At 37.5% G+C, this 10859-nt stretch overlaps 1 protein-coding gene across 1 annotated transcript; it reads left to right on the top strand.

Moving 5' to 3' along the window:
• The first annotated feature begins 2566 nt into the window (after positions 1 to 2566).
• LOC104224318 (putative receptor protein kinase ZmPK1) lies at positions 2567 to 5388 on the top strand. Its single transcript, XM_009775940.2, has 2 exons — positions 2567 to 3235; positions 3504 to 5388. Exons 1-2 carry the CDS (start codon positions 2599 to 2601, stop codon positions 5267 to 5269), a joined length of 2403 nt encoding a protein of 800 aa, XP_009774242.1. The 5' UTR covers positions 2567 to 2598; the 3' UTR covers positions 5270 to 5388.
• The last annotated feature ends 5471 nt before the right edge of the window (positions 5389 to 10859 follow it).

The raw sequence follows: 10859 nt of genomic DNA, 5'->3' as shown, positions 1-10859 counted from the left end.
TGCAGTTTTGCCTGAAGGAAAGAACCTTGCCAGAAATTTTATTGCCAAATCATTCCATGATGTAATGGAATTAGCTGGTTCTACCTTTAGCCATCGCTTAGCCTCGCCCAATAGAGAGAATGGAAAAAAGTGTGAGCCTCACATAATCTGGAGTGACCCCGTTAGTGATATAAGTATCACTAATCTCCAAGAAGTTCAGAATATGCTGTTGTGGATCCTCGTGTGGAAGACCCATAAATTTCCCGTTTGCATGAAGTAATTGGATCATACTCTATTTCAGCTCAAAGTGCCCAGTGATCCTGGGCTTCACTATACTGGAGGTGACACTAGCAATGCTGGGCATCGCCACCTCCTGAACAGCCATGGGTTGCTCCTCTGCCATGTCCACATGAAATTGAATAAGTGCCTGAATATTATTCGTGTCCCTTGCTTCCCTCAACCTCCTGTGAAATGTTCTCTCAGGTTCAGGATCAAAGCCTTGAAGTCGGTCCTGGCTTCTGACCCTACGCATTCAATCAAAGTTCCTGAGATCTGAGCAACAATCAAGTAACGTTAGAATAGACTAAATAAACAATTAAAGCAAAAACTAGCAAGTAGCTAATATTCAAGTCCCCGGCAACGACGCCAAAAACTTGTTGCTCCCAAACGCACACGCAAGTATACGTGGTCGTACAAGTAATATAATGATAAGTTGAGTGTCGCACCCACAGAGACTTGTGTAAACTACTCACTAATTCGCTAAAATTGTTATTCAATCCAGCTAAAAACAAAGTCCAATAATATGATTATATGATACTACGATTCTAAATAATAACTAAATTATCAAGTAACGAGTTGATTGTTGTGTATTTAGTAGAGACAAATATTCCAGGGTTGTGACCGATTCACCATTCGTATTGTGTTCTAATTAACTCTCTCTTTCATATAATTCACTCATGGTTGCTAATTAATCGATAAATGCTCTCATAGCCTTCTCCTGAAGTACTACTCACCTATTCTCAATAGATTAACGCCTATATTCCTATGAAATTAATCTATTAAGAACACATTAAGATCACGATATTTAATTAAGCACGGTGACTAGGTATATTCCTATCCTAACCACAAATCCGCTCCCTCTAAGGGTTAAGATCATGCTCTCTTCAATTCTTCTCTAATCTAAACACGGCTTTCCCAAGCATAGCATAGATAGTAAATAGAACCTAACTGCTGGCTAGACAATTAAGCAATTAAACACATAATTGAAGAAACAACCATATATTGGTGAATTATAATCAAGGTCAAGCTAACGTTAAACAACAACATTCATGGCTAAATCACAACCCCAGAACAATGGGTGTTTAGCCACTCATGATGTAATCAAACAATTGCATAAGTGTTGAATCAATTGGAAATACTAGAAAAAGATGAAGAAAACTGAGAATTCTTCGCTTCCTCACGATCCCGTGTGTATCTCTACTGCAAAGTGGCGTCTCCTCCCTCAAAAATAGGTTTAGTCTTGCTTTTATATCAGTTGGGTAGGTCTAGGGCCGAAATAAACTTGTCCCGGACAAAATAGGACACATTTCACGTCACCAGCGCCCAGCCCGGCGCCAGGCACCCTCTACGGCGCCCCATTATTTGTGCATACTATTTTTGGCGCCACAGGTGGCGCCAGGCACTGCTTTCCGTTTAGAATTTGGAAAAACGTAAAACATGAAAGTTGTAGCCCTTTGAGTTAGATTTCCAACCATATATTGTGGAGCCAAAATGGAGTTCTGAGAAAAATATTATGTGTATTTTACTAGACAATGCGCAATATGCCCTCTCGAGTCTTCGTTTATTCTTAACTATCAAAGTTGACCCCTGACACGATCCCGACTTAATTCCTTGGGCTTTTACTCAGACTTCAAAGCTTCAAATCACTTGAGTTCATTCCATAACATCTATATAGCTCGGAATCACTCCTACAAGGCATAAAACACATCGTTAGTGCAAAACATTAGCGATTAAAACGCAAAATCAACTAAAGTGCAGTAAATTAGAGTGTAATAATCGACTAAAATACGTAATTATAGCCTATTTTGATATCTTTGAATCTATTAAGTATCAGATGAAATATTAGTTGATGACTGTAGGAATTTAGACCAAATTAATAATCCTTAGTTGGCGTTCTTAAATTAATAATGAATGAACCATTCCACCAGTATTTTTTGTTTTTCATTTCTATTAAATATTAGAACTTTGCTATTTATTCATTAACAAACTTAGACTGACTAAATCATCAGTAAGTATATATATATCCATGAATGTCTGAACATTCAATTGCACTCTATACCAAAACTAATAGCAGCAGAAAAATCATGGAGAAATTTAAGAGCTCTATGAGAGATTAACGAAATAAAATAATTCTGAGTTGAGAAAGGATCATTCTCTTTAGGTAGAAGAAAGTCTTCTAATATCTGTCTTTTCCTATTTGATTCAAAAATTATTCAATTTTCAACTACTCTACTCATATTGTCCCTACCTTAGCCGCCTTCTAACATAATAACTCATTTTTGTCTCGTTCTTGATTTTATATATTTCAAAACTCAAGTATTAAAAATCTCAAATTATTACATGGATGTACCAATTTTGATTCTTGTTTTGGCTTCACTTGTTGCATTGCCATTTTCATCATCCTCAACAATCTTTAGTTTATCTGAAGGTTCACTTTCTGCTCCACAAGATTCTCTTTTATCTCCCAATGGAGAATTCACTGCTGGTTTTTACTCTGTTGGTGAAAATGCTTATTTCTTTGCTATATGGTTCACTAAGCCATTGGCTGATGGAAACAACACCGTTGTTTGGATGGCTAACCGTGACCAACCTATAAATGGAAGAAAATCACATCTTTCCCTGCTCAAATCAGGCAACCTCGTATTGATTGATGCGAACCAGATCAATGTTTGGGAATCTGGTACACAATCAAGTTCCCCTGTTGAATTAAGGTTGCTGGATAATGGCAACCTCGTTCTTGTAACTTCAGAAGGTCAAGAAATCTGGCAAAGCTTTGATTCACCTACAGACACACTTCTTCCTGAACAACCACTTACCAAAACCTCAAAGCTTGTGTCACGTAGAAGCTCGACCAATTTCTCTTCTGGATTTTACCAGGTACATTTTAATGAGGATAATGTCCTACATCTTGTCTTTGATGGCACAGAGATGACAAGTGTTTTTTGGCCCAGCCCGTGGTTAATTGTTTGGGATGCAGGTCAGTAATAACCACTTATACTTATCCCTGGCACGTGCATGCATTTTGCTTGATTCTAGTCGTAACCTGTGTACCGTGTTCATAAACCTAGTTCATGCATGTGTTCTTTTGTCAATCATCAAAACCTATACGGCCGGTCAACAGAGACAGATGTAAAAATTAAATTTAATTGGTTCAACCTTTAGTATATATATATATATATGCGCTTCCTATCGAAAATGTTTGTTCAGTTGAACTGTTTGCTTATACTGTCCATTCGCCTCTGCAGGTCGGTCCACCTACAATGACAGCAAAACTGCAGTTCTTGACCCTTTGGGAAATTTTGTATCGAGTGATGAATTTAGATTCCAATCTGCTGATTATGGTGTGGAATTGCGAAGAAGATTCACTCTTGATGTAGATGGCAATATTCGATTGTACAGCCTAGATATGCTGAGTAACACTTGGAGAGTTACTTGGCAGTTATTTCTAGCAGCTTGTAGGGTTCATGGAGTTTGTGGATTGAACAGTTTGTGTTCTTACGATCCTTATTTTGGCAGAAAATGTTCTTGTATACCAGGATATAGGATGAGAAATCCCATAGATTGGTCCTATGGTTGTGAACCAGAATCCGCGATTTCTTGTAACGATACTAGTTCAATGGATTTCTTTCCGCTTCACCACGTTGAGTTTTACGGGTATGATATTGCATATTTTCGTAATAAAACATTGCAGGAATGCAAGAATTTATGCTTGAAACATTGTGATTGCAAAGGTTTCCAGTACAAGTTTGTTGGAGGCAATGGTACCTATGGTTGTTACCCAAAAACACTCTTATTTAATGGCTATGTCCAATCAAGTTGGCCAGATATTGTTTATGTGAAATTGCGTAAAGGAAGGCAAACTTGGCAAGCGAATTATAAAGGAAATCTCCAATGTGGCAATGAAAAAGTGATGCTGGACAGAGCTTATAAAAGAAAAGAACAACATGGTTGGATAAAGTCATTCATTTGGTCAATTGTTGTAGCTGGAGTTTTGGAGATTCTTTGTTTTCTCACTTACTGGATTAAGACAAGAAAAGGCTCACATGAAACCAAGCAAGGGTACCTTCAACTTTCAACAAGATTCAAGAAATTCACCTATGCTGAGCTCAAGAAGGCCTCTTCCAATTTCAGTGAAGAGATAGGCCGAGGAGGCGGTAGTATTGTGTATAAAGGAAAATTGTCTGACGACAGAGTTGCAGCTATAAAGTCTCTTAGTGGAGGAGCCAACTATCAAGGAGAAGCTGAATTTCTAGCAGAAGTGAGTACTATAGGCAACCTTAATCACATGAATTTGATAGAATTATGGGGATATTGTGCTGAGGGAAAGCACAGGCTTCTAGTTTATGAATATATGGAGTATGGTTCTTTGTCTGATAATTTGCATGCCAACAAACTTGATTGGGAGAAAAGGTTTGACATTGCTTTAGGAACAGCCAAAGGACTTGCTTACTTGCATGAAGAGTGCTTGGAATGGGTCTTGCATTGTGATGTTAAGCCTCAGAATATACTTTTAGATTCCAATTACAAGCCAAAAGTTGCTGATTTTGGGCTATCGAAAATATTAAATAGAGGTGGCTTGGATAATTCGAGCTTTTCCACGATAAGGGGGACTAGAGGATACATGGCTCCTGAATGGGTTTTTAAGATGCCTATTACCTCAAAAGTTGACGTCTATAGTTATGGAATTGTTTTATTGGAGATGATCACAGGCAAGAGTCCAGAAGTTTGTGTTCATGGCGGCAGAAGGGATAATGATGCTATGGGACAAGGGGTGTTGGTAACTTGGATAAGAGAGAAGATGCGCGAAGCCAGTGAAACAAAATCATGGATTCAAGAAATTGTGGATCCGTCTTTAAATGGTGAATTTGATTTGGAGAAGATGGAAATTTTATTGAAAGTAGCTTTGCAATGCTCAGAGGAAGATAGAGATGCAAGACCTACCATGTGCGAGGTGGTGGATAAGATGCTTCATCCAGAAAATCTCGAGTTGAAAATAGACATATTAATTTAAGTTAATCTCAAGTTGTATCTTAGAATGATATAGTAGGATAGTACCCTCTTTAATTATATGTAAAGTAACTTCTTCCAAATAGTGGCATCTAACTTGAGTTTGCATGTACTTTTGAATCCCATTATGTAACTCCTTTGAAGAAATAAATTTTTCTCAACAATCATGTGCAATGTAACAGCTGTAATGGTGCTGTGACCTACTGCTAGATGGAAATTGTGCCATCTTTTAGATGGTCAATAGCTAACATTACAAGTTTTCCCTTCTGAAACAGGGATGGCAATGGGGCGGGTGGGGCGGTTTAGCAAAACCCACAAAAATTTAACTCGCCCCCTAGTTATTTTTTCAGTTTTCAATCCGCCCTGCCTTGCCTCACTTAATTTTTCTTTTGTTTTTTCTTTAATTTTTTTTAGCCGAAGTGACAGTATATTAAGACAAAAGGCTAAAAGGCTACCCACAGTCAATGTCATGTCGATGTTCATCAATTAATTAATGGCTAAAAGGCTTATACCAGTTTGAAGAAAGCTTACAAATAAATAAGTAAAAGATGAAATGAATAAATGGAAAAGAATGTGAGAAATATTACGGTAAAAGATTTTTTTCAAAGTGCTGTGCAGAAAAATGGATATGCAGATTAGAAAACATATACAAATTTAAGTGTAAACGGTTAATCTATACAGTAAAAAAGTGATAACTACGGTTCAAGCAAACTCCTAAATTTTTTATAAAAATAAGACAAAAAGCAAAATAAATAAAGTAAGAACTGGATCATTTCTAAATTATAATTTAGGGTACTAAAATAAATCTAATCATGATCTGGAAATTTCCAAACAGTATCTTAAATTCTTCAGTAGACCCACTTCGGCTTCATTTTGGTCCATCCAGATTTTCATACTCTCTTTTAATTAATTGCCCCCCAAAAAAAGGTCCACCTCATAAAAGACCAAGTTATTCTAAGCCAAGTTAGGAATTAAGATTGATTTTATGATGAAATGGATAAATTTAATTCAAGTCTGCTTTTTTATTCAAATTAAAAGAATGTGAAATTGTAGTTGAAATGATTGCTTTGTTTCAAAAAGAGAAAATCTCACTTTATACCCATTAATCCTAAACTATTTAGGGAAATTTTCATAAAACACTATCTTTTAGTGGTAATTAGCTATCTATAAATATCATTTGCTATATTACAGATTATAGATACGTTTTCTGTTGTTATAAGAGGTATTTGATGTATTTAAGCTATTGTATTAATGAATAAAGTAGCCAAAATAGGCGTGAATCAGGGAAATCCAGCTAATCAGTTGTTGTATTCGAGTGTATTTGACTGTATTCATGGCGTGAAACATGGGATTACAGCTGGACGTGATTATTGTATTCGACTGTATTCACGGCGTGAAATTGGAGATTACACTGTTTTTAAACGGAAAGTGAATCAATTAACATAATAGAATCCTAATATAACTCAACGAACTCAATTATAACACACAAGTTTTGTATTTTCTTGTATAAAAAAGATTCTCAACCTAAAAATACCTCAAAAATATAGCAATCTTCAGAGAAATTATATAATACATCTGAATACATAAATTATATTAATTAATAAAATATATGAATACGTTCATGGCATATAGCGAGACAGTGAATACAATGAAATACATAGAATACAGCGGGATACATTGAAATACAATGGAAAAAAAGATAGCTAATACAATGAAATACAGCGAGATACATTGAATTACAATGGAAAAAAAAAACAATGAATACAATGAAATGCATGAAAATACAGCGTGATACGTTGAAAATACATTGAAATATATTAACAGAAAATCAAGTTGCTCAGCCCCAAACCCCGTCGTCTTTGTTCAAGAACAAACCCTAATTTCCGGCGAATCCGCCGTTGAGCAAAAACCTTGAATCTCACCAAAAAGGCCTTTCATATTCAATCAAGTGCCCTTCATATTTTACGAAACCCAATTGGGAGCCCTTCGTAACAGAAAATCAATAAGAAAAAGACCTTTATAACAGCCCCACCAAAAATTTTCATGAATGAAGTGTCCTCCGTCAGTGCCCTTCGCAAGAGAAATTTTCACGAAACCCAATAAGGGAGCCCTTCGTAACAGAAAATCAAGTTTCTTCTGACGGAGCCCTCGGTTGTGTTTTCAGGGAATGGGGGAAGAGAATGATATGTATCAAAATAGAGAGAGAAAGAAAATAGTGTAACTGAATAGCGTATTTAGTGGCTTAGGGTTAAGAGGTAACCAAAATTAGATATTTTACTATAAACATTAAAATGTATCTATAGAATATAATTTTTTTAAATGATATTTATTTAAAATAAATAAGGTGTTAACCTTTGCTATAAGAGGTAAATTCCAACTATTTACCCGGTTTTTTCTTGCCAACAATCTTTATTTTTTCTATCGTCCAGTTTATGCATTAGAAAACTTCTCTTTTCTTGAAATTTTATGACAGATTCTGTTTTCAAGAATTCAAAATTTATTGTACAGAAGCCTGTGACCATTAGGTAAATGGAAACCAAGCAATCCGGTTCACAGCTGTGACCATTAAAAGAATCCACACTGATCTTGGCAAATTCTTTAGAGCTTCAAACATCTCTCCAAAAAACAACAATCCTCCTTTTTTTCCTGATGAACCCAAGTACTCACTGTTGATGAAATCTTTTTGTGGCAACCGTTTTTCATCCACAGTTGTGTAGATTCATTAGTTATTGTTCTTTGATGTGTAGATTGTACCTTTGATACTAGTTTTTGGAGATTTATTGTACAAAAATTTAAATCCACTATTGAAGGACCTTGAAGCTTGAAACTCATAACTTGGTTTGTTTGAGTTTTTAATTATTTTGATCTGATCCTGTATGGGTTTGTTTGGAAAGTTGATTGGAGGTTGTAGCTAAAGTTTTAGTCAATTTGGTGGAGATTTTGTAGTAGATTTTAGAAATTTGGATTGAAATATAGTTGAACCAGAGAAGAAGACGAATTTGTATTGTATACTCAAATAGTATACAAATATACTATTTTAGTATACAATTCATTCCAACTATATACCCAATGTAACGACCCGACCGGTCGTTTTGAGCTCTAGCGCGTCGTTCAGCAGTTTGAGGCCACGAGCAGCTTCACTTCAGGTATTATGACTTGTGCGCATGGTCGGAATTGAATTCCCGAAAGTTCGGAGTTGATTTGGAAAGAGAATTCTCATTTCGGAAGCTTTAAGTTGAAAGAATTGACTAATGTTGAATGTTTGAGTAAACGACCTGGGAATCGAAATTCGAAGGTTCCAGCATGTTCGTATGATGATTTCGGACTTGGGTTTATGTTTTGGAATATCGGGAACGTTTCGGTGCCTATTGTGGAAGTTAGCATTTTTGGAAGAATCTCATAAGTTTGGATTGAAGTGCATTTCAAGGTTATCAATGTCCGTTTGAGATTTCGAGTCTAGGAATAGCTCCGTATGGTGGTTCTGGTATTGGGAGCGCGATCGGAAGTGAATTCGGAGGTCCATAGGTCATTTTGAAGTCATTTGGCTAAAAATAGAATTTTTAAGGTTTTTGGGAAGTTTGACGGAGAGTTGACTTTTTGATATCGGGGTTGGATTTCGATTCCGAAAGTTGGAGTAGGTCCGTAATGTCAAATATGACTTGTGTGCAAAATTTGAGGTCAATCGGACATAACTTGACTAGTTTAAACATCAGAAGTAGACGTTTGAAATCTTAAGTTCATTAAGCTTGAATTGGAGTGCGATTCATGGTTTTAGCGTTGTTTGATGGGATTTGAGGCTTCGAGCAAGTCCGTGTTATGTTTTTAGACTTGTGTGGTGTTTGGTTTGGAGCCCCAGGGGCTCGGGTGAGATTCGGGATAGCTTCGAAGTGATTTGCTAAGAAATGGGAGTGCTGGTACTGGTATGACCGCATTTGCGGTGTTTTGGTCACAAATGTGACATCGCATTTGTGAGGGGGGGGGGGTGGGGGCTCGCATTTGCGAACCTGGGGCTGCTGAGTGGGGGATCGCATTTGCGAGGTTGCCATCGCTTTTGCGATGCTGTTCTCTTTGCATTTGCGGTGCTTTTGTCGCAAATGCGACTTCATAATTGCGAGCCTGGAGTCGCAAATACGACTTCTGCGTCTGGTGCAATGGCATTTTATTCCGAGACTTAGCCCATTTCCCTCATTTCCCACTTGGCGTTAGGCGATTTTTGAGAGTATTTGAGGAGGGATTCCATCATCATCAAAGAGGTAAGTAATTTTTACACATCTTAAGTTAAATACATGGATTATGGTTAGATTAACATGTGAAAATTAGGGAAAATCAAGGGTTGTAGATGAAAAACCTATAATTTGGTAAAAATAAGATTTAACCACGAAATTTGTTAGGTAATGGGGTAAAAATCATATATTCTTGATCCTTGAGTTATGGGTAACAATTTTCTTCAAAATATTTCCGGAATCCGGGCACGTGGGCCCGGGGATGAATTTTAGGAACCTTGCACTTAGGGTTGGGAAATTGGTTTAATAATTAGAATATAACTTTTTGAGCATGTATTGACTAGTTCTTACCCTATTTGAATAGTTTTGGATCGTTCGGCTCCAAACTAGAGGTTTGAGCGCGTTCTTGAATCGGAATATAGGCTTCGGAGCAAGGTGTGACGACCCGGCCTGTCGTCTCATGAGTTATCACTCCGTTTCCCCCATTTCTACTTCTAATTGCTTTGTATTATGGTTCTATATGCAACCGGGTTGATTGGTTAGGGTTCGGAAAGGATTTGGTAAGAATTGAGGCAAAAGTCTCTTTAGAGTGAGTTTAAGTTGAAAAAATCAATCGGATGTTACCTTGTGTATTAGAGGGCTCGGATGTGAGTTCCGATGGTTCGAATAGCTTCGGGAGGTGATTTAGGACTTAGGAGCGTGATCGGAATGAGTTTTGGAGGTTCGAAGTAGATTTAGGCTTGACTTGGCGAAATCGGATTTTTGGCGATTTCCGGTTGATAGGTGAGATTTTGATATAAGGGTCAGAATGGAATTCCGGGAGTTGCAGTAGCTTAGCTTCGTTGCGTCATTTGGGATGTGTGTGCAAAATTTAGGTCACTCGGACGTGGTTTGGTTAGGTTTTTGATCAAAAGCGGAATTTGGAAGATTTTAGAAGCTTAGGCTTGAATCCGATGTGTTTTGGGTGATTTGATGTTGTTTGAGGTGTTTTGATGATTGGAACAAGTTTGAATGAGGTTTTAGGAAATGTTGGTGCCTTTAGTTGAGGTCCCAGGGGCCTCAGGTGAGTTTCGGAGGGTTGAACGGATTATTTTGAGTTAAGAGAAATTGCAGAAAAATGGTTTTAGCTGTTGCAGGTGATTTGGTCTTCACGCTTACGAGAGGACCCTTGCATTCGTGAAGGGTCAGGAAGGGAGGCGTCATGTTTGGCCTTCGTGTTCACGAAGGGTAGTCCCGCGTTCGCGAAGGGCTGGATTTGGTAGGCATCGCGTTCACGTGAGTCTGGGTCGCGTTCGCGTAGGTTGGTGAAGCTAAAACATCACGTTCGCGATGGGGAATCGCGTTGGCGAAGAAGAATTTTGGTCAACGGAA

The sequence above is a fragment of the Nicotiana sylvestris genome, chromosome 4 (assembly GCF_000393655.2).
Source record: "Nicotiana sylvestris chromosome 4, ASM39365v2, whole genome shotgun sequence".
In the NCBI taxonomy this organism is placed as follows: domain Eukaryota; kingdom Viridiplantae; phylum Streptophyta; class Magnoliopsida; order Solanales; family Solanaceae; genus Nicotiana; species Nicotiana sylvestris.
This window is presented reverse-complemented; position numbering and strand designations above follow the sequence as displayed.

What these genes read in the sequence shown, in the direction of transcription:
- LOC104224318 (XM_009775940.2), top strand. Translation starts at nt 2,599, where the DNA reads ATGGATGTACCAATTTTGATTCTTGTTTTGGCTTCACTTGTTGCATTG. An exon ending in GTTAATTGTTTGGGATGCAG is followed by an intron (nt 3,236 to 3,503) that starts GTCAGTAATAAC and finishes TCGCCTCTGCAG; the next exon opens with GTCGGTCCACCTACAATGAC.